Consider the following 24,245-nt stretch of genomic DNA (forward strand, 5'->3'; position numbering starts at 1 on the left):
CTCGAAGGAGATGAGTGTAGTAGTGAGGAAAGTAATGTTGGCGTCTGCCACACTCTTCCAGAAGAAGCATAGGTCCTTGTCCAAAGCACCCATGCTATCAGGACTCCTTGGCCTCCTGAAGCTGCCTTTGGACTCTTTGTTCCCCTTGTTTACCCAATACAAGGGGAAACCGTCGAGCAGTGAGGGGTCCTTGTCGTTCGGGCGCACTTGGACAAACTTGCCCTTCCAGTCTTTGTAAGATTGCTGGAAGATAGAGAGGATTGACCTCCCAGCAATCCCATTAAGGCTCACCCACAGGCGATCTCTTGGGTGTTTGGCTTCGAAGAGGAAGAGAAAGACGTCCACTGACGCTGGCAGCCCCAGGTGGTCGCACATAATCTGGAACGCCCGCACGAACGCCCAGTTGTTGGGATGGAGCTGGGCGGCGGCGATGTCGAGCTCGGTAAGTAGCTCTCTTTCAAAGCGAGTGAAGGGAAACCTAAGTTTCACCTTCTTGAACAGGGTGGTATATATGAAGCAGAACAACCCGCCGGTGTTCCCTTTGTCGTCGACGCACACTAGCAGGTCGGAGGGGCAAGGTAGCACCATCATCTTGTCGTCGTGCTCCTTGTGGAACGATAGGTGAGGCTCGTCCCCTTTCTTCAAACGAAGAACTGCCCCAGCAGAGTTTACAGAGGAGGTTTCCTTCAACAAGGTCGAGGTGGCCCAGGGGTATAATTTTTTGAAGTTTGGGGCAGGAACGGAGGCTCCTCCGGCGACAGGTGGAGTAGCCTGAGCCAGGTTCGAGCGGGAGGGTGCAGGCCTCTCAGTTTGGGAAGAAGAAGCACCAGGTGCTCGCGGTTGGTTGTGTGCTTGAGATGAGGGGTTTCGTGACGAGGGAGGAGGATTTGGGGTGATTTTTGAGCGAGCCATCTGCAAAGGAAGAAGAAAAGAAAAGGTGATCAGGGTTCGCAGAGGCTGACTCGATCGTGAAGAGGGGTGAAAAACGAACGAACGAAGGTTCGTTGTAACGAAGATGAAGCCCTAAGTTACGAGAAAGGAGAAATAGAAAAAAACAACCCACAACGTATGCACCAGACAGTTAAAGGATGATGCGAATCGGTTAAAATGCAGGAAAAACCAGCAGAAGAAGTAAAGGAAGTACCTTTTTGTGATCGGAAGAGTGATGAAGGAAGTTGGAGATTCAGGAGGTTGAAGAACGTCGAGAGCTTTTGCAGAAGAAAGTTGAAGAGTCTGAGAAAACGAAGAAGTGATGGAACAATGAAGAGAAATGGGTTTAAGGGTTTTTTCGAATGGGTTTGGGAAGCGCAAACGTCAATTGAAGGTAACCGTTGATGAAGCCACGTGTCGAGCGATGGGAGGAGTGTTTGGTGGAGCGTCAGGAAAGCAGAAAGTACAACCGCTTGGAATTCTGCGCCAACGCCACGTAGATCGGTATTGACGTGACTCCTTTAGTCTTTTCGCTGGACAAGTCTTCGCTTAAGACTGGGGGGCTTGTGTACCGCCCTGGTAGTCGGAAGTGATGACGTGGCATCAAGCTACGGTATAGGCGTGTTGACGAGACGCCAGGTTGGCAGAAGGGAAGGAAGTCGGGGGGCTCGTGAAGTCGCCAGTTATTAAGTTGGCATGCTCCGATCTCCAGCACACCAGAACCGGCGGTCACCGGGTTAAAGATGAAGTCGCCAGATGTAAACTCAGGCGACCAAGTGATTAGAGATCGCCGGAGCAAGCACATCGCCGAAGATGAAGGTGGTGCAGATTATGAAGGCGGCCGGCGAGACCACAGGGAAGGTGTGTACGAAGGCACCCTAGCTCGCCAATCCAGTAGAGATCGCACTCCAGGACAGCTATGCACTGAGTAGTATCATGCATAAGTAACTTAGCCAAAGGAGAGTCAGAAGCAGCGCCCAAGTCAAGGAGGCTCCAGATGATGGCACGTGTACGGCTGGATGCGAGCCACGTGTCCAGGTGTGTAACTGCCAGGAGAGAGAAAGTACCCAGGTATATAAGGGTTTCCCAACGAACTTCTGAGGTACGCACGTTCAGATTGTCTTCTTTACGCTTGCGAGTTCTTGAGTATACTGTGAGAGAGAACATTGCACGGTTCCTTGAGAGTTCTTGAGTGTTACTCTTAGTATTTGGTGGTTCCGTCACTGACTTGGGCGTTGGAGTGCGATCGGCCGCAGCGGCGCCGCTCTGTTCTTTTGCAGGTTCTTGAGGTGGATCGCGGCGAAGGACGGAGGTTGACGCGGCGCACACGTCGATCCAAGTTTGACGAGGCAAGCTTCAACGTTCTGGTCAACAGGCAGGATCAGGATCCATGGGAGTATCAACAGATTTCGAATTCAAAAACCCAATTTCCTCCGAAATATCCAATGCATATTTCCTTTGAGAGATAACAACACCAGTATTGGATTGTGCTACCTCAATCCCCAAGAAATATTTGAGTTTGCCAAGATCTTTGGTCTGGAAGTGCTGACAAAGGTGTTGTTTTACTTGTGAGATGCCATGGTGATCACTGTCTGTAAGAACAATGTCATCAACATATACTACAAGATAAATACACCCAGCACTCGAGTGACGATAAAAAAACTGAATGATCTACTTCACTGCAAGTCATACCAAACTGTTGAACAACATTGCTAAATTTTCCAAACCAAGCCCTAGGAGACTGCTTGAGGCCATATAAGGATTTGCAAAGACGACATGCCAATCCAGAAGACTCCCTCTGAGCAACAAAACCAGAAGGTTGCTCCATATAAATTTCTTCCTGCAAATCCCCATTAAGAAAGGCATTTTGACATCCAGTTGATAAAGAGGCCATTGTTGAAGAGCAATCAAAGCTATGAATAAGTGAATAGAAGTCATCTTTGCCAGTGGAGAAAAAGTATCACCATAGTCTAAACCAAAAAAATGGGTATAACCCTTAGCCACAAGACAAGCTTTGAGACAATCGATAGTACCATCGGGACCAACTTTGATAGCAAAAATCCACCTGCAACCAAAAACAAATTTTGTAGATGGTAAAGGAACAAGTTCCCAAGTTCCATTATTCTGAAGCGCATTCATTTCATCAAGCATGGTCTGACGCTAACCAGGATGAGCTAAGACATCACCTACAGATTTTGGAATGGATATAGTCTATGGTAACTCAGAGTAGTTTAATGTGGAAAGAGATTACGGGTAGAACGTATACCTTTACGGAGCAATAGGAAGACCAGGTTCAATTGTCGGAGGTTCAACTGTCGGTGCCGGAGGGGGATAAGGTGTTGGCACTAGAAGAAAGTCATCTGATGGGCGATGAGACGTTTGACGACGACTATACACCTGAAGAGTTGGTGGTGGTGGTGAATCTTTAGGTGCACTAGGCACAACAAGAGGGATATTAACTTGATTAGATGAAGACATAGAAGGAGAAGAACAAGACTTGAATTAAAGGGAAGATTGATTCATTGAAGGTGACATCTGCTAATATAAAATAATGGTTTAGAGAATGTGAGAATTATTTATATCTTTTTGTGATTTAGTAAACCCTAAAAAGACACATTTCTGTGACTTTAGGAGATAATTTATCAAGACTAGGACTAAAATTATGAACAAAGCATTCCCAAAAACTTTGGGAGGTAAAGAGTGGAAAGGGTCATGTGGAAATAAAATAGAATGAGGAATTTTGTTATCTAAAACTGAAGATGGAATGCGATTAATGAGATAACATGTACTAAGAACAACATCACCCCAAATACGCTAAGGAACATCACCATGGATTAAAATAGTACGAGTTATTTCAACAAAATGTTTATTCTTACGCTCAGCTACCCCGTTTTGTTTAGGTGTATAAGCACATGAAGTTTGATGAAGAATACCATGAGAAGCCACAAAATTTTTAAAAGAATGAGAAAGATACTCACGTCCATTATCACTATGCAAAACTCGAATGGAAATTCCAAATTGATTTTTAATTTCATTATAAAATATTTGAAATATAGAAAACAACTCAGAACGATTTTTCATTAAAAAAACCCAAGTGCATCTTGAATAATCATCAATAAAAGTAACAAAATATTGAAATCCTAAATTAGACTTAATACGACTTCGTCCCCAAATGTCAGAGTGAACTAAGGTAAAAGGATATGAAGCATGTTGTGAGACACTACTAGGAAAGGAACTACGAATGTGCTTCCCTAACTGACATGACTCACATTATAAACTAGACACATTAGACAAACTTGGAACAAGCTGCTGCATCTTGGCAAGACTAGGATGACCCAACCGAGCATGAATGAGAGATGAAGAATCCATAATCACGCCAACATGTGCAGAGATCTGTAGGTGATAAAGTCCATGAGACTCACATCCAGTGCCAATCATCTGTCCCGAACTCCGGTCCTGTAAAGAAATAGAATCTTTGGTAAAAGAAATAACACAATCAAGGGAACGAGTGAGACGACTAATGGATAATAAGTTAAATGGAGACCCAGGGACATAAAGAACATTACCAATAGATAAAGAAGGAAAAAGATTAATAGTACCAACATCATGTGATGGTACCCTATATCCATTGATCATGGTAACTGAAGGTAAATAACCTGTAGTAGATAGGGAAGAGAAAAAAGATTTATTACCAGTAATGTGATCTGTAGGACCTAAATCTGGAACCCAAGGGCCAACGAAAGTAAAGTGAGTGAGGCCAACAAAAGATGTACCTGAATGTGCAACAGAAGCTGTGGAACTAGGGTTCTGATGATCCTCATACCATTTAAGAAATTCATTGAAAATAGCAGGCTAGCCCAGGGTATCAATTGAAGTGTGGCCCATAGTAGAAGGTTGCACATGAGCAGTTTGAGCAACCGCCATAGATTAAAGGAGGACGACCATGTAAGGAATAACATCTGTCAATTTTGTGGCAAGTTTGCCACAATGGTCACACTTGTGACGCCCTTTGCTCGGCTTGTGAGGACGAGTACGACCATTATGCTGAAAGACTAAAGCAGAAAAGTCATATACATGAGACGTTAATTCAGTGGTGGGTTTTTCCTGACACACGCAGAAGGGTAGAACAAGTGGAAGTAAAATTGGGCACGATAGGAGATCCCAAAATTTGATCACGAACATGAGAATAATCATCAGGAAGCCCATGTAAACCCAATAACATGAAGAACTTGGATCTTTGTTCTAGTTTTTGAGAAGGAGTGGGGGAAGGAGGTAATAACTCATTAAAATCATGAAGAAGAGCATGAACTTTACCCAGATATTCTGCCATTGTACCATCAAAACGTTTGAGAGCAACAATTGTGAGGAGATTTTGACACACACCATAAAGACGTTGAGTATCATTGGTGTATAATAATTTTGCTTGTTCCCAAACTTCTGAACATGTCTCACAGGTATCATAGGTACAAAAAAATTGTTTTAAAGATGAATGAATAGTAGATTTGATAACAATACATGCTTGAGCATCAATTTTCAACCAACGGGAAACCCCATTTTCAACAACATTAGGATGGATAAGATGATCAACATAACCTTGACTCTTAAGCCATTATTTAATATATGAGGCCCAAATGTTATAATTGGTTCCATCCAATTTGTCAATGGAGAGATGAACATTGACATAATTAATATAAATTGACGGATCTAACATAATGACAGTGGAAGGAGTCACAGTGGCAGCGGCAGTAGAAGAAGCCACAGTGGCAGCAAAAGCGGAAGAAACCATATAGGATAAAGATAAATCCAGCCACCGGTCAATTGGCGGCAAAAGCAAAGATGAAGACCCCAACAACGATTATGGCAGCGATTCCGACAACGACGATTCCGACGAGATTTCAACGACGGGTCCGGCGAGGGTCTGACGACGGCTCCGGTGAGGCAACAATTATGGCGGATCCGGCGAGGCGGTAACAGTAGGTTCACCAATAAAAAGTGAACCCTAACCTTATGCTCTAGATACCATATTAAAGGAAAAGAAAGAATAGGGTAAATCCCTTGTGTATATTGAACACATAGGGTTATGTTTATATAGGAAAATAAACATATAGGCTAAGCCCATTACATAAATATGAAATATCTAACAATATCTATAATATCTAATAATATGTATCACTAAAATGTTTAACATGGAGGTTCTCCCAACAACCTCCAATGCGTCTAGTAAGAACATGTACAAAGGGACAATAACACTATCGATGCCAAATACTTTGTTGTCCCAGTGTAGTTGCAACGGTTTCCTCCACAACTTGGGTAATATGGTAAGAAGCTGAGATATTGGATCATCCTCAACTTCTATCATGTCATCATAATTTATTTTATAACATTCACCCAATGTGTCTCTCAATACAATATTTATTTTACAAAAATTAGTAAAATATATAAAAACCAACAATTACACAAACATACAAAAAAGAATAATTTCATACAATTAAAACTCCATTTTAAAATCACCATACTAATGCTCACAAAGAAAAAAAAAATATTTCAATGGCTACGTCGGGTATAACCTACACACACAAAGACGAAGGGCAAACAACCTGTGACTGAAAGGTAGGAGCGAAATCGCAAATGAAAAACCCTCAAGCTTGGTTGCAACAACAACAATGATTAATGGAGGAACTTTAAATAACCACAAATGATAACAACAATGGTGGCAACGACACGATGATGCAACCACAATGAGGACAAGGCACTTTTAGTGAGGAAGCTACAACATCAATGAAAGGAAGGAAAACGAAGAATAGTTCAGGTGCAAAACGAAAAATGAAAAAGAAAGAGTTCTTAATGAACTTTTTTTGTCGCTAAGTCTAAATCTGAGGTAAAACTAGATAATTATGTTGGGCTATCAATGCAATCAAAGTAAATATCTAGTTTTAAGTTAGATCCAAGCTTAACTAACGAAAAAGTAGTTTCTAGAATTTCAAAATTTTCACCACTCATTTTAACTTGGGTCCTTATTAAGTTATCATAGACGTAGAAGAGCACTTTTCTACCAGTAAATCCAATAAGAAAAGAATAACACTCTCTCTTAGAAATAGGAAAAACAATTATTAAAAGAACCTTAGGAAAGAGACACTATTTTTTCTATCTTAATTTTTCTATCAAACACTAAAACAATAAAAAATAAAATGAAGTGATTTTGGTATATCTTAAAAAAAAAAATGTATTACTTTTATAACAAATATAGTAAGTACCAAAGTAGAATTCCCTTAACGTGAGATTTCTCTTCCCACACTTATTACCACATGAAAGCCTTTAAAACTCATAATTGTCAACACTAATGAATAACTAATACCATATCAATTTATCTAATACCAACCTATAAGATTAATCCATTAGTCCATTAACATTACACTTAATTTAAGTAGTATTACTTATGCCCTTGTCCATACTCTTTGGTGAATCCAATTTCATGTTTTCACAAACTCACTATCAGTGGACTTAGTGAAGTCTGGGCTAATATCATCAGGTTTATATGTTTCATTTTTGTAGAATGAAGGCTTTGGAGGCAATTCAAGACTTTCAATCATCCCTTCAAGCATCTCTATGACCTTGTTCATTGAAGGACGATCGCTTGGATTTAACTGAATACACCAAAGTGCTACCAATAACATCCTTTTCACTAGAATATTGTCCTCTTCTGAAGCATCTCTTATCTCAATCTTTTTTTCTTCTTGAAATTGGTCATAAATCCAAAAAGGAAAGTAATGTTGACTTGAATGCTCTACTTGAGGATTTGAGTTCCTCCTCCTGCTTGCCATTTCCATTAAAAGCATTCCAAAGATGTACCACATTTACATGATGTATTCTTCCAATGGTAGCTACTTCATTCATGAAATCTTGTCCATTATCATTGGATTTGTTCAACATCTTTACTGCTACATCTAATCCACTTCGAAGTTTTCCTTTATATACTGTACCAAAGCCTCCTTGACCCAATTTCACTTTGAAACCTCGAGTCATTTTTTTTATTTCTCTATATTCATACCTAATGGGATTTAGATGGCTATCTAGCAAGAAATTTTCAATATTTTCATATATTGAGAAATGTCTTCGTCGCCATTTGTAGATCAATAACACAAGAATAAGTACAACTCCAAACAGACATCTGGCAGCCAAAAATATTGATATAACGTTTCGTCCTATGAATATTCCTCCATCAAAATATTGCAGTCCAACTGGCCTGTCCAATTGTTTCGTGCTGAATGTTATTCTGCTACCTAATCCTACAAAGATATCGTCCTATGAGTAAGAAGTAACAACATATGCTTGGGTCTGATTCATAACTTTGGTTAAAAACATAAAAACTAATGGAATTTGTTATATGATGTGAATTCATTTTTTAGGAATCACGGAGAAGGATCTTACCATACATAACGCCTCTCAGATAAGCTGAAAAACAAAAACAAAAATAAAATATCGCGTCAATCCAAGGCATGACACACGTAATTTAAAAATAACTTTATAAAACGAAAGAGCTGACTATTTGACTTGAGTTGAGAAAGATAAGCAGAAGAACTATAATGGTAATTCTATCAAATACAAGTTACAAAATGTTTCTTATCATAACCACTATCAAATAATCACTAAGTACCATAAGTAAACAAATACCCCCAATTGATTACAGCTTATTAGATCTGTATCCAAAATATTGCTAATAAAAAAAACATAAATGTCAAAACCGACAACATTTTTAAATTGTATGACTTCAATATTATGGCATGCTTTTTGCTGCAACAGTTGGTAAAAAGGTTTGAAATACAGGGTATGTTTAAGTAATTTTTTCATTATTAAGAAATTAAGAGTAAAAACATAAAATATAATTCTGCAAATTAAAATTAATTTATCCATAATATAAATATCATCTTTTAAAGAAATTAATATAAGTGAGTTTTACTTTTGTTTTCTATCTATAACTCTTCTATCAGTTTGTTATTTTCTCTCTAATTAATCTTCTTCAACTCGTTTTTGTAGAAGAAAGTAATGAGTTAAGTAATAAGTTTGAGGACATTAGAGATAAAGTTAAAGATGAGATGAGAAAAATAACAATTACATAATGTGGTTGAAAGTAATATCAAATACTCAATTCAAAGAAATTGATTAGTCAAATAATTTTTTTAATAAAAACTTAACTAAAGATACTCTAATGTATGATATATTTAAAACTTAAATAAAAAATAAACAGAAATAATTACTTACCTCGAATATAGCCCAAAATCTGTTGCCATTGTTCTGAAACACAGGAAAACAACAGAAATAATATGAAAATCACAATTAACCTCTTATTTGTATAAGTACGTAAAAATCACAATTGTGAGAAAATTCACATGACAGTATTTAATGATGTTCATGATTTTGGTTTTAATTTATTAACATAGCAGAAAGGTTACTATAGTTATGCCCAAAGGTTTTTATTGCTGTGAGTATCATTATTATTCTGATATGAACCACTGTCCTCTAAATTCTGATGTCATGCCATTATCACATTTACCTCACAACCACCACTTCTGCTGTGGATAAACTATTTTTCGTTACCACGAGTTCATCGCCTTACCACCGCCAAAGAAGAAGTTAATTTGTTGAAATAATAAAAAAGTGAATTAGTTGAATTAATAAAAAAGTAATTTTAGTCATTCATATTTAGAAAAACTAATGTAATTGTTAATACAATAAACAGTTTTAATAAGTTTATTATATTTTATATTAGATAGCTTAAAAGTTATATTCATTATAATTTTAAAATTTTCTATATGGATATTCTTAAATTTATAACTTAAAATTAAAAATTACTAAAAGGTGGTACAAAATATTTTTTATTTCTATAATATTGGTATATTATTTCTCTTTATCTTTAATAATCTTTTTCTTAATTCTTGGTTCTTAGTGTTTATTTTTCCTTTTGTACTGTTGTACTGACTTCGTTAATTGAAGCGAGTCATCATTTAAAAAGGCATATGATAAAAAAAAATTCCAAAAATGGAATAGAAAATTCAAAAATATTTCAGAAATCATTTAACGATGCAAAAATGAAAGGGCTAGCTAAAATATTTACAAATATTTCCAAGAACCAAATATATTTAAACCAACTAAATACAATAATTTTTAAATTATAGAATTAAAATTCTCAAGGTTGCACTTCCATATTTTCGTCTGACAACCCATAAAAGACTATTTTGTTCTTAAAATAATATTCTGAATTTTATAATTTAATTTTTTTTATTTATATATTTCGGATTGTAGAAAGTATTATACAATCTATATTACAAAATTCAGAAAATATTTTCAGGTCCAAATCTTAAACCCTAAACCATAAATACTTTACAAAAATTATATAATCCAAAAATATTTTTTAAATTTCAAAATTCAAAATGTTTTTTTTTTAAAAAAAGTCATTTTGGATTATAGAATTCAAATGATATTTTCAATTTGAAAATACCTTCTAGATTATATAATCTCCGAAATTTTCAGATCACCTATATCTCTGGTATTTTAAAAAATATGGAGTGTCACAAGAAGTTATGGAAGTGTAATTATGAAAGTGCAGGAAGAAATAAACCAGAAAAATAAGTTAAAAAAGCCCACCATGACTATTGGTGAGCCCAAGAGAGAAAAATAAATAGACAAAATAATAAAAATAAAAAAGGAACACATTCATCAATGGGAATGACAAAATAGGGAGGGTTGATCCAGTTACGCACGGGCCAAGTGCGAGGCAAAGGAGACTGATCCACATAACCAATATATTTTAAAAACTTTAGAAATTTCTTTTTCCACCCCAGAATATTTTCTTGTAGTCTTATATTTTTTAAATTCTATATATTGTGCAATCTAGAATATTGTAAATTTGAAACAAAAGTTTTAACTTCTAGATTCTATAACCTGATAAGTCTTTTCACATTCCAAAATTAAAGGAAAAACATCAAATAAAAAGTCAAAGGATAATTTGAGTATTTTTTGAAGTATGAGGTGTAAGAAGAAAAGTATAGAAGTGCACTACCATCAATCTATAATTCATAACACCTTCATGAAATATTTAATAGTATTTTTATCTTTATGAAATGCATAAATTATTTAGATTTCAATATTCATCAAATGTTATACGCAATAGTTAGACCTTAATCTCTTTTATAATAAAATTTAAATATAATATATATATATATTATTTTATATTATTTTTTAAATTAAAATAGTAATAATATGTCTACATGTATTACCTTAAAAAAGTGTATATATTTAATGAAACATTTTATTAATCAATTTATTAGTACAATTAAAATTCATATTTCATTGAAAATAGGATCATTTGATAATGCCTATGTAGTGAAAATAATATTGTAAGAACATTTTCATAATTCATCTAAATAGGAAAAAATTAACTTAATAAAAAAATTATTCAAAATTTATTTTTATTAATTTCAGAATATTTCTTATACAACTGCCTACAAGTCTGTACTAGTTCACATATGAAATGAGTCAATAAAATCAACCACATTTTCTACCTGAAACGGACTAACTCAATTCACATTTCTAGACCAATACGAGATAAATTAAGTCATCCCTATCCATCAATTGTGTAAAGCTCAACAATAAATGAAAAATGATAAATTAGTTACTTTTCTATAAGAGTTATTTTAGAATTGAATAAAAAAAATCTTGAATTAATAATTAAAAAATAGTATAAAATATAATATGTATTTTAAACTTAAAAAGATCATAAAATGTAATAATAATAATAAGGAATAAAAGGATAGAGAAAGTGGATAATACCGCATTTATGGGTGGTGTGGTAGGCGTAATGACAGTAATGCTTCTCACACTCAACTTCTCCCTTGGATTCATTGATCACCTTACAGTCGGTCCCCCTTCCACATCGATCCTCGCAAATAATAGGCAACCACGACAACTGAATTCCCTCACTTATTAAGCCACGGATCTCATCGTAGCTACTATTCAACTTCGGTATCCGCTCAAGAAACGTAATCTCCCTTAGATCGCACGTGTCCTTCCCATCACACTTATGGTAGGTAACATTCTGCTTCGGTGTCCAAACCGTAGCCACCATCAGATAGCACCCAACCTCGATGTCGTTCACACTAAACTCATAGAAGTCTGGTTCCAATACAGCGTACACGTGCCCTCCGCTGCTACATCGACTCATGTCCACCTTAACATATCGTGGATCGTCACTCACAGGATTCACGCAGTTGAAGTACCCTATTCTGATAATTTCCCAGGGCTCATAAGTGAACGGCTGTGATCCGAAATCATCAGGGCCAATTGCTGTCGTGAAATTGCGATTCGTTAAGAAATTGCGAGGGATGAAGGAGCAATTAGCGTACTCGTCTTGACCTGGGTCAGTAACAACGATTTTGTATCGCTTGTAGTCGATATCTCGTACATGGAATTTTGCCGAGAACACGGTTAAGAGTGTGGCGTTGTTAACGCAATCTAATTCATACCTTTTGTCGCCGCAGTGACTTGGGTCTCCTTTGAGGCGAAAGGGGTAAGATATGTTGTGAATTTGGGCGCATGAGGAAGGAGGACATGGTGGGTGTCGCTTGGCGATGCAGTAATCTGGTTGAAATAGGAGAATGATTGTAGCAACTATTGACAGCAGGGTGTGCGCAGAGCAAGAGCAGCTATTCCAGCCTTCTTTTTCCATGCTTTCAAAATATTATGAAAACATGTTCTCCCTTCCTACTCCATTTATTGCCTCGCATTTTGAATTAACAACTGCCCCTCCCTTCATCCACTTTTCTCCTTGTTCATACTTTAGTTTTACTCTTTCCCACACCATTATACCATAACTAATTTCCAAATTACTATACGAAAATGTGTTGGGAATTAGTTCACCCCACTGTTAGGAGATTAGGATTCATTTTTGTCGGATTTTATATGGTTACGAATCATGTTAATTTTTACAAGTTTAATTCACTTATACATTTTAAATCGATGAAGTTATTAATTATATTGTAATTTTGAAGAATATATAAAAATAAATTTAGAAAGTAAAAACAAATTTGAAGTCTATTAAAAAAATTGATTAGTGTACCATAAAAAAGGAAGCTTGTAAGAAGGAGGATTGAATTGTAATTTAATTAAATTTGAGAAACTCTTTGCAAATATAATTTAATTGACGATATTCAAATGAATTTTTTCAAACTATAACTCTTTCATATGGTGTATCATGTTGGATGCCAGGAGCTAATTTTTCTCTTAATCATTCGTCTATTATATTCTATCAGCGATTTTTACCAATGGTTATATTGTAATTCTTGTGTTTAAAAAATAGCAATTGATGCACGCTTGATCTAACTTGAAAGGTTGAAAAGAGGTATATTTTCATAAAATAATTTTCAACAAGTTTTGTTTGATGGAATAGACAAGATGTATCAATTATTCCAACAAATATGACCAAATGAACTTCCTAAGAGCACCGTGTCTACCAATTTCACCATAGCGGCTTACTCGAAAGCATAATACCTTATTTTATTCTCAACTCTTTTAATCTAAACAGTCAGATCAAACGTAGTTTTTGAAAATCAACTGAATCACTTGATTAACATATTTTCTTGTTTACTTTGACAATTAATCAAGTCATATATAGTTCTTGCATATGACCAACTTATACGGAAAGAAATACAAAAACTTTTTTTTTAAACATGCTTTGATAAATAACTTAGATTTGTATTATCACAAAGAGTCTCCTTCTTTGGTTAATGCAGATGATAATAGTATGCAAAGTAAAAAAGATAAGGAGAATACTCACAAAAAAATTATATGGTTTGTCTGTCATAACACAGATTACATCTAGTTTTTGACCAACAAGTCAAGTTCAACCATGAAAACGAATGTTGAGAAGTACACTAGAGTGTTCTTTGGGCTCGTAGCTACTTCTGGATAATCTCTTGATCACGTCACTTCTGGCTTACCAAGTATTCTTTCCTCAAGTCACTCTTGACTTAATGAGTATTCTTTACACCTAGCCACTCTTGGCTAACCGAGAATTATTTTGGGTCGCAACCACTCCTAGTTGGCTCTGTCAAGGAGTTTTCTTTCGCAAGCCACTTTTGGCTCAACTTAGTATTATTTTTCCTCTAGCCACTTCTAGCTAACATACAATGATTGTATGCTTGGATGATCGTCTGATCATCTTATCTAATTATTGGAGAATGATAGTGTCTCACAAATTTAACGAATACACAATTTAAGCTTTGCAAATCATCTTACTTTCTAGGATGGGTAACACCTTTCGAGGTATACAATGGATAAGCTCTCTCTCCTAGGTAGTTGGATAAACACTCTTAGTGCTTTTCATGAAATTTTTCTAGATCATAATATTGTAGCAGTGTTCCTACTTTAAGCTTGAGGGTCCTTCTATAAAGTTGTGAGGTTTGCTCTATCATTTTATCAACATTTTGGTATGGTGTAACGTAAACTCTGTTGACTTAGAAGAGTACTCTTAATTTAAACAATGATTTGGCATGGCATATCCTCTCTTTTCTTCTTCTTGAAGAAAAACTTTTAAATAAGCTATAGAATAATGTAGTCTTATTTGTTATAACCATTGAGGAGCTCCAACTTTTATTCCTATCCACTTTGCGTCTGACAAGCCTTAATGTGATTGTTGCATTTAATACATATTTGATTTGAGCTTCTTTTTTCTTTTTCACAATGTCCTTGATAACTGACAATGTTTATCTCCCTATGTAGCATAGCCTTTTGCACCATTTCATGGTAAAAGTGCATACCGTAGGCAGATAACTAGGTCAAAGATGAAAGACTTTTTTGTGTCAGGAGGTTGATGAGGAAAATAACTTCAGGTCACATCCCAAGAGATCTTCGATATTTTTTTTATATTTAATCTTGAACATATCTATTTGAGAAACAAATATTGTAATCATAGAATAAGTGTATAGATATTTATTGAAGTATGAGGTTAACTTAGTCTATGTGTACCATCTAATGTTTAATATTGTTTCATTTGTTCTTATATATGTAACTTATCATAATACAATACAACATAATGTTGTATCATATGTCAAACAAAACACTTGTATCGTAAATGATATGTTGTTTTCATACAACTTGTCTTACAAACAAAGTATGACTATGTTTTATACTTAGTTATTTTTAACATTTAATTAAAATTTTGGGATGTTGGACTTTTGCATTAACATAAAAATTTGTGAAAAGTTTTCAAAAAATTTAAAACAAAATTCAACACTTCAATGTGTTTCTTACCTATTTTTCACAAAGAAAGGCGACCAACAACCTTAACCTACCTTTCCATTAGTTTTCACAGATTTTTTGAGACTTATTTCTCAAAGATTTTCCCAAGAACCTAATAAAAACTTACTTTGATCCATTTAAGAACCTTTCTAAGTCAACTAACAATCCTTCCCCAACATAGCTACGGCTAGCCGAAATCAATACAAGCCATAAAGAAACCATAAACCAACCAAGAACTTGAGTATTGGAAGCATAGTTTGTTGTTGATCTTTTGTTGCATCTTAAAGCTTGAGTGGACTTTCTTTGACAATTTTTTAGAACTTCCCTTGATCAAATAATAATTTATTTCTTTCTAAAAGGTTTAGTTCATTGGATGCGGATTGAAATGATTACTTAATTCATGTGGTATATATATTGGTGTAGTTATTATGTTTAAACAGTATAGATCATCTAGTGTTAGTGTTTGTTATAACTGGATTAGGAGGTTTTGTAACTAGTGCCATGTAACATTATAAAGTCTTTAATAAAACATGTGTTTTTTTTTATCAGCAAAGAATAAATAAAATAAAATGAGACACTTCAGGGGTGTCCTAACCCTTATACAAAACCCTAAAACCAAGTTTCCTAGTACCCTACCAACTAGGAATCCGACAAACATTACACTACAAATCAAAGATAAAATTCCAGACAAGATACAAAAACCCAACACATATAGTTACCTCACTCCACCAAATATGTCACATCCTCAATAAAGTGTAATAAAACATGTGTTAGATAACTTATAAAAAATACAAGAAATAAATTCAACCAATTATATGTATTTATAATCATTAAAACTTTATCAGAATTGATCTACTATTTTTAGACATATTTAATCATTCAGTCTTAATAAGGTATAAGGTATGATTTATAAAGACATCTTTTTCTTTCCTGTGATATATAGATATGACTATTTTTTTTAAACTTTTATTAATATTTATTATATTACTTTTTAATTTATTTCTATAGTTCAAATTAAAAGGATCTAAAATTACAAATTAAGTAACTAATGTTTCATTACATAAAAATATATGAAAATTATATATAAAAAGACCTTATTTTTGCAGTGATTTAAATTGATGAATAGCAAAAATTAATTTATAAAAATAAATAAATAAAAATTAAATTAATAATTATTAGATAAACTACTTTAGATAAAATGACTTATTCAAATAAAAAAAGTATATACGAATTTAAAAAATAAATAAAAGTATTAAAATTAAAAATTAATCATTTCAGAAAATCTAAAATTATAATTACATAATAATCGAAACTACAAAACTCAAAATAGATATCAATTTCTCTTTTATAAAATAACTAAATTTGTAATAAGATTTGTTCAAACTGCATTTAACTCTAGCACCGAAGTCAAGATCCACAAGTCAAGATTGTGTTGTAGGCAATAATGTCAGTGACAGTATTTGACCTTTTCTACGCAAGTGTTTGGGCGGCGTAATATAGGAAATTAATTAATTTATTTTTGTTAATTTGAAATCCTTTAGAACAAAATGAGGTATTTGATAATTAAAAAAATAGGAAAATTTAAAAAGTATTTTAAATAATTAAAATAATAGAATTTAGATTTATTAAGAAAGAAGAGAAAATTGAAATATAACTTTCTTTATATATATATATATATATATTAGAATACTGAATTATTTAATATATATGAAATAAATATTTTTTAAATAAAATTTTACTTTTAAAAAATTTCAATTACTTTATCAAAAAAATTGGAATATAATTAAACTATTATATTTAAATAAAACATCTAGAAAGTGAAACAAAATCCATTATAAATAATAATTCATATATTTCAATTTATTGAAATCCTTGAAATTCAAACACGTGGTATAGGTATGTTGGACTTTTGGGTTAGGATATATCTTTTAGCACTTTCGTTTCTTATTCTTATATCTTGACGTTGGAAAAGTTCAATTTTTTCATAGTAAGAAAACATTTTAGATTGTGTAATTGAAAATGTATTTTATAGTTAAAAAATGTTATAGTATAATTTAAATTATATTTTTGGAATTGAAGATAGACTATAGAATACACAATCTAGAATGTGTTTCAAATTATATAATGATTGTGTAATATAAAAATTATTTCATTATACAATCATAAATATGTTTTCACATTGTTTAATTTTAGATCGTAAAATTTAGAATACATTTTCATATTATAGTCCATAAATGCATTTTAAGTTATGTATGTAATTTGGAAATCTAAAAATGTATTTTGCATGCTATAATTTAAAATACATTTTTAGGTTATGGTACATTTTTAGATTATAGGATCCATAAATCTAAAAATGTATTTTGAATTACATATTATGGAGTATATTTATGGATTATGTAATTCATAATGTATTATCAAATTCGAATACAATATACATAACATAAACAACACAAGATTAACTCGTGAATATAATAGAAAATATATGTTCTATCCTTGGATCACACCAAGAGGAAACCAACCAAATCAACTCTTGAACACTCAAGAGGATATAAATTGGAAACACTCTAGCAATTCAAAAAAGAAAGATGTTACCATAAACAACACAACACAACAAAAGCAACACAAGAGTATTGTTAGAATATATGGCTAATAAACAAGAGGGGGGTGAATTGTTTTCAAGAGATTTTTGTAATTTTCACTATTGTTTAAGTCAGATTGAAAATTTCATCAAATTAAACTAACAGAAATCACTCTTCAATCGGTTGTAAAAAGAGAAACAAACATAAAAACAAAATATAAACTAGTTGTTATGTTTATTTAATCGATAAACAGAAAATAACAATATAGTAAAATGATAAAGATAGAGAGAATCACACAAAGATTTTATAATGGTTCACTCTTAACCAAGAGCTACATCTAGTCCTCAGCACATCATTGAGAATTCACAAAACATAGAATCAAAGATTACAAGAACTACACACAAGAGCTTTGTTCCTTGAATCTTTCAAGAAAGACAAACTCTCACAAACACAACAAAAAAGCCAGAAAACCTGTATGGATCTTCCTAAGAACAGAATACAAGTAAGAATGAAACGAAATCACCTAAGTCTATTATAGAGTATGAATACAACAAAATAAAAACTCAGGAAAAGCTTCTTCACACAATAGAATGATCCAAGGTGAAAATATTCTCCAAGAACTTCAAAGACTCTTTTGTTGCCTGTTTTCTTTTAAGAATTTTGTTACTTTTAAAATGTTCAGAAAACACCTTTATAATTTGTCTTCCCTAATTATAATTTATTGTTTTCTTTTAAGAATTTTGTTACTTTAAAAATGTTCAGAAAACACCTTTATAATTTGTCTTCCCTAATTATAATTTATTTTCATTTGTAATTGGGTTGATTCAAATTATGTAATTTTCCAAATTGAGCTTTTGAACAGATTCATATCAAGTTCCTATTACGTGAAACAATGAGAAACAAATTTCAGCTTAGAAAAATATTAACTTGAAAAATATAAAGGATATCATCGAAGTTTATATCACTGTGTCCAACACAATAAGAGAGCTTTTGTCAAATAAACCATATTAAAGAATTTAATGGTCTATGTAGAGTATCAAAGAGCACATACAAATTATAAACTGAGTAGATAGATTGATACACATTAGGGAGGTAGTCAAACAAAGAGCATAAAAAAAAGAGTACTACATGAATGTTTCATTCCTCTAACTTGGAACATTACACATTTAAAGTTTTACCAAAGTTTACAAATATAAGTGATTAATTAAAACACATAAATATGTAATTCTCTAAAAAAAACATGTTATTTCACCGCACTCAGCCATTTCATCCAATCTTTTTGAAACCCCAAATACAGACCCATAGCAAAGAAACCCAAACCACATAACCACTATTTTTAGGAAACATGGTACCCAAATCTATTTCTTGACTATCTGAAGTCAACAACATGGGGTCTAACTATTGTGTTCACTTACTTGAACTATAGGGGTATGGTCAATGTGGGATGGGCAGGGCATGCAAAATATTTTTTTCAAAAATATCTATGGAAAAATACTCCTTCAAGGACTCTCTTAAAGCTCTAGAAGCTGATATTCAGTATGCTAATACCTTGACATTGGACTATCTAAGGGAAAGTGACAGAGGATGCTTTCAGTTCTATTTTTCTATTTCTTGTTCAGTGGACTGATTACGACTTGGTTGGTGCTCTAGGTTTGTTGAGAGTTCTAATTTATGTGACTTATGGAAACGAGAAGAATACTATGCCAATATATGAAAGAAAAGCTAGCATTATTTTATTGTTGAATCAAACCATGTGTAAACTGAAACACACATAAATATAAAGTTTTCTCTCCAAACACATGCTACTTTATTAATAAAAAAACCTATTTTAAGTTCTTAAGGTTATTATTAATAAGAGACAATTTTGAAAACTACAACTAATCTTAAAAAAAACAAAGTTAAGTGAATATTGATCCATACTTATACTACAACAAGTAATTTCATTTTGTTATATCATTGATTAATTAGTTTTTTAAGTATCCAAAAATATTTTAAAATAAGAAAGATTCAAACCCATATTCATATAAAAATGAAAGCAGGTACTGCGAAAGGATATCAATGGTGGACGAAGATGAAGATTTGCTCACAATATATATTAGCAATCAAAGAATTTAATGGTCTATGTTTTCTCTTAAAGACAAGGAATTTTAAATTCAACGGGATTTCAAAATTGACAAAACAAGATAGATTATGCAATTAAAATCAATCAAGCTTTCATAAACAATGGAAATGCATAAAAACACCACACACCAACACACATCAACAATTTTTGGAATCCAATTCAGAAACCAAACCAAGATTCACTGAAATCATCAAAATCGTAATTGTTACGACAACGAATGATAGAAATCATCGTGAGGAGGGCGTCGTTCAAGTCGGCAATAATGGCAGACATAACCAACGACAACAATGATAAGTGTTAGGTTTTACAGAGAGTTTGTGCGAAAGTGAGACAGTTTGTGATGAGAGTGTTTGCACGGAAGGGGGGGGGTGCGTAAGATTGAGAGGGTTTGGGGAGAGTGAGGGTCTGTGTGATTTAGAGTTTGTGGTGAGAGGGTTTGCATAAGAGTGAGGGTCTCTGTGAAGGAGAGTTTCATAGAGTGGAAGAGTGAAGGGTTTGTGGAGAGTGAAAGAGTGAAGGAGAGGGTTGTGGAGAGTGAGATTGACAATAGGGGAGTGTGAAACAATGAAGAGAGTTTGTGGAGAGTGAAGAGGGTTTGCGGAGAGTGAGAGGTTTTGTGAAGTTTCCAAAGTGTGAGGTTTTCGAAAAAAATTGGGAAAGAGGAATGGTATGGAAGGAACAAAAACGTGAAAGATTGTATTTTGAAGGAGAATTGTGACGGTTCAAAATGACAGATTCTGAAGGATAATTGTAATAGTTATTAGTTATTGTATTATACGAATAATTGTGACAAGTTTTAATAACCGTTATATTAAAACCGCCACTATATACATGATTTTTTGTAGTAAAAATATTTGTTTTCTCCTTAAAATATTGAGTATCTTAAAAACATAAAAGATTACTTAGAGTGATTTCCTTCAAAGGTCGATCACATGCAACTCATGCAATATATATGTTCCGAGCAGTAGCTTGAGGTGTTCATCTCAATTCCAAAAGAACACTTTTTGGTGTAAACTTGAAGGAACTACTCCTACCCCATGTAATCCCAATAACATATTAAAGTTATCTTTGGAGTGCAACACAACGAACATGACAGGTCAAATATATGACCCAATTGTCACATTAAGGCAAACCATAACTTCATTCCTCAAGGATTTTATGTTGAAATCTAAAACAATGATGTTCTTGAGTGAAACATATGGTTTCAATTTCCTAAATCGGTTAAATAATTGAAATGGTAGAAAATATTTCATTTTCAAATATTCGTTAGTAGATATATCACCACATTCAATTTGATATATGGCCACATGTTCTAAAGTAGATTTAACTATTTCTCCTGCACATTTAGTGAATTTGGGTACTTTATACCCTCGATCGAGGTATTCAACTCCAGTATTATTTGTAGGAATGGAGAAACAAAATAAGGTTGATTAAGTTGCTCGAATTCAATTCCTTGTTTGTTTATAAATTATTTTAAAGCATTGGTTACTCTATGTTGATTTTAAAGCATTGTTTACTCTATGTTGATGAAATTGTTCTTAGTTTAAGTAATTATTACAGATATTATTTAAGCCTAATCAAGATTTTTTTTTTTCAATTGTTACAATATAACATTAACATTTATAACATATGGATTATCCTTTTGATGGATCCTATTGTTTGTTCCATAATTACCCATGTTGATTTCTTCTCGAACTAAAGCTAAAGAGCCTCACCTAACTTAACCATTTGGTTGACCAACATTCTAAAACTATTGGGCGTGGATTGTACTAGTGCATTGAGGATAGTTATAATTCGTTGTGATAACATGTGAATTGTGCTAAAATTGCTATGATCCATTTATTGTCTTAATACTTCCAAGTTTCACTCGATATACCAGTGTTGGGGTTATCATTATTAAGGTTTTTATTATAAGCCTAAGTTGAATTTTGACTCCCATTGAATATTAACCTATGATTATTCCTATCATATAGGTATTCTACCAAGGCAAATTTCCCAATAAGATCTCCTATTAAAAATGTAGATTGATTTATTTAAGTCGACGTTCCTACCCCAATGTTGGGATAAGAGAAAAAAAATTAAGTAGATTCCACTCAAGTAATTACCATTGAACTACCCAACATTATTACTATTGTGGTTCGAAAATCATGTTATAATATATGACCTTAAACAAGACGGGGTGAATTGTTTATAAGAGATTTTCGCAAAATTTGAAGGTATAATGAAATTCAATGCCGAATTATAGAGAAAAGAATCAAGGAAACAAATACCCAAAACTGTTTTAAGATGTTATCAGAAAAACAATCGATTGTTTCGTGTTTTTATCAGAAACAACTTAAAACAGATATATGTGAGATCAGGGAAAGAGAGAATCACACAAACAGATTTATACTGGTTCACTCTTACACCAAAAGCTACATCCAGTCCCCAGAAACCACTAGGTAATCCACTATGCAATCAAAACCAGATTACAAACATCACACACCAAAGTAGTGACCTTGAATCCCTCAAGAAACACACTACCTTTGGCAAACCACACCAAGAATGTTGATCTTGAACACCTCAAGAACACACAACACTCCTTGGAAACACAACTACAGAAATACAGTAATCAAGGAAGAAGGGAATAAAATACACCTGGGTATTATAAAGCTTAAAGTTCAGAATTACAACCCAATCCTATTCCACACACTTAAGAATGATCCAAAGTTCTTTCAAATCTTGGAAAAACTGTTTTGATAAACTCTTTCTCTTACTTCAAGATTATGAGCATAAAACCACCTTTATATAGACCAACCAAGTGGTCAAAAGCATTTAATAAAGGAGTCAAGTTAGTTAGGATCATTTAAAACATATTAAAACCACTTAACAAAATTGTGTTAAGGTTTACAAGAAAACAATCGATTGTTTGTCGAAAAAATCGGTTGAATTGACCTGACAACAAAGTCAAGCTTTTCAAAACCTTTTCAAAAACTGCTAAGGTAAAACAACCTGTTGTTTCAAAAAACAACCTGTTGTTTCAAAAAACAACCTGTTGAAATTTTAACAGCATTTTAGAAAACTCATCTTTTCAAAAGGTTAAAGATTCAAATGAACTTGGATCATCTTAAGGAGTGAATTAACAAGTTTCAAACAACTAGACAACACACACACCCAGCAACAAGGTCTTCAAGCTTTCCTTTTGGATTTGGAGACATCAAAGCATCTTGTTCAACAATCTCCCCCTATTTGGTGAAGACAAATCCCTGGTTTGTTTGTGTTGTTGTTTTTGAACTTGAAAGGTCCTACAAAACAAAATTTGTGCATATACAAAGCAAGTATACCAGCAGGATACCAAGGCACACAAAACCAGTTTTCTGCATAAGCCTTTAAGCATAAAACTAGTCAAATAGCCATAAAAACCAATGCCAAAATGAGACTTGTGTGCAGCAAAACTATGGTGAATAAGAGCATGGCAACAACAAAATTTAAACCATGATAAAACCAGATAACACCAGAGTGTAGTAGCAACAATACAACACATAAAACCACACCATTCTCCCCTTATTTGTCTTCACAAATAGAATGAAAGGGATAAAAAAAGAATAACCTGTTTGCATTAGTGTTTTCCAGCATTGAAAACCAACATATAACAACAACATAATAAACCAGAAAACCAGTGTGTGCAGTAGCACCATTGCAACAACAAATCTTTGGTACCATATCAGAATTGCAGGAAAATCTATGGTGTATCAGAGCTATGACAACAACAGAATCAAAGTACCATAGACCCTAGAAATTTCAGCAAGGAGACCACAGTTTCTCCCCCTATCTTTTCTTCATCCAACAATTCAAGTTGGTCAAATGATTGCTCAAGAGGTGGATTTGGTAGAAATATTCTTTCTTCTGTTAAGAGCAAACCTTCCAGACGTTCCAAAGATACATTCACAAATATTCATCAACCCCATGACCACCAATGTGGTTGCCATTCATAAAAAGCTTTGAATTTCAAGGAAAACAAAGAATATATCTCTTTATGATCTAATTCAGAGGCACAAAGAATGCATATTGACTCATAATGGGTTATGAAAGAAAAGAAATAGTTGTAATCATGCATAAGAAATCATAACAGCTTTATTCAAATGTGCCAGAGGTAAAACAATCGGTTGTTTCGTGAAAACAATCGGTTGTTTTTCTGAGACAGCAAGAAAATGTTATTTTTCAAAGCAAATCATCTTTCAAAGTGATGGGAAATGCATAATGAAATACATTCATACCTTTGCCTTACCTCAAGCATGTTTAGAATTTCATTTGGTCTTATGAAGCCAAAAGCATAGGATTAA

At 33.4% G+C, this 24,245-nt stretch overlaps 1 protein-coding gene and 1 pseudogene across 2 annotated transcripts; both read right to left on the reverse strand.

Moving 5' to 3' along the window:
• Nucleotides 1-4,225: 4,225 nt before the first annotated feature.
• On the reverse strand, nucleotides 4,226-12,652 carry LOC137813560 (LEAF RUST 10 DISEASE-RESISTANCE LOCUS RECEPTOR-LIKE PROTEIN KINASE-like 2.1). Of its 2 annotated transcripts, none has more exons than XM_068615891.2 (4): nucleotides 11,758-12,652; nucleotides 9,190-9,222; nucleotides 8,359-8,382; nucleotides 4,226-4,386 (listed from the first exon to the last, which is right to left on the reverse strand). In XM_068615891.2, the coding sequence occupies exons 1-4, from the start codon at nucleotides 12,650-12,652 to the stop codon at nucleotides 4,349-4,351; spliced, it is 990 nt and encodes a 329-aa protein (XP_068471992.1). In that variant the 3' UTR covers nucleotides 4,226-4,348. The 2 variants fall into 2 exon arrangements, with proteins under 2 accessions (XP_068471992.1, XP_068471991.1); XM_068615890.2 differs by lacking the exon at nucleotides 4,226-4,386 and adding an exon at nucleotides 7,138-8,216.
• Nucleotides 4,880-5,824, reverse strand: LOC150029518 (uncharacterized; annotated as a pseudogene).
• Nucleotides 12,653-24,245: the final 11,593 nt, after the last annotated feature.

The sequence above is a fragment of the Phaseolus vulgaris genome, chromosome 1, assembly GCF_051622355.1.
Source record: "Phaseolus vulgaris cultivar YP4 chromosome 1, ASM5162235v1, whole genome shotgun sequence".
NCBI classification, from domain to species: Eukaryota; Viridiplantae; Streptophyta; class Magnoliopsida; order Fabales; family Fabaceae; genus Phaseolus; species Phaseolus vulgaris.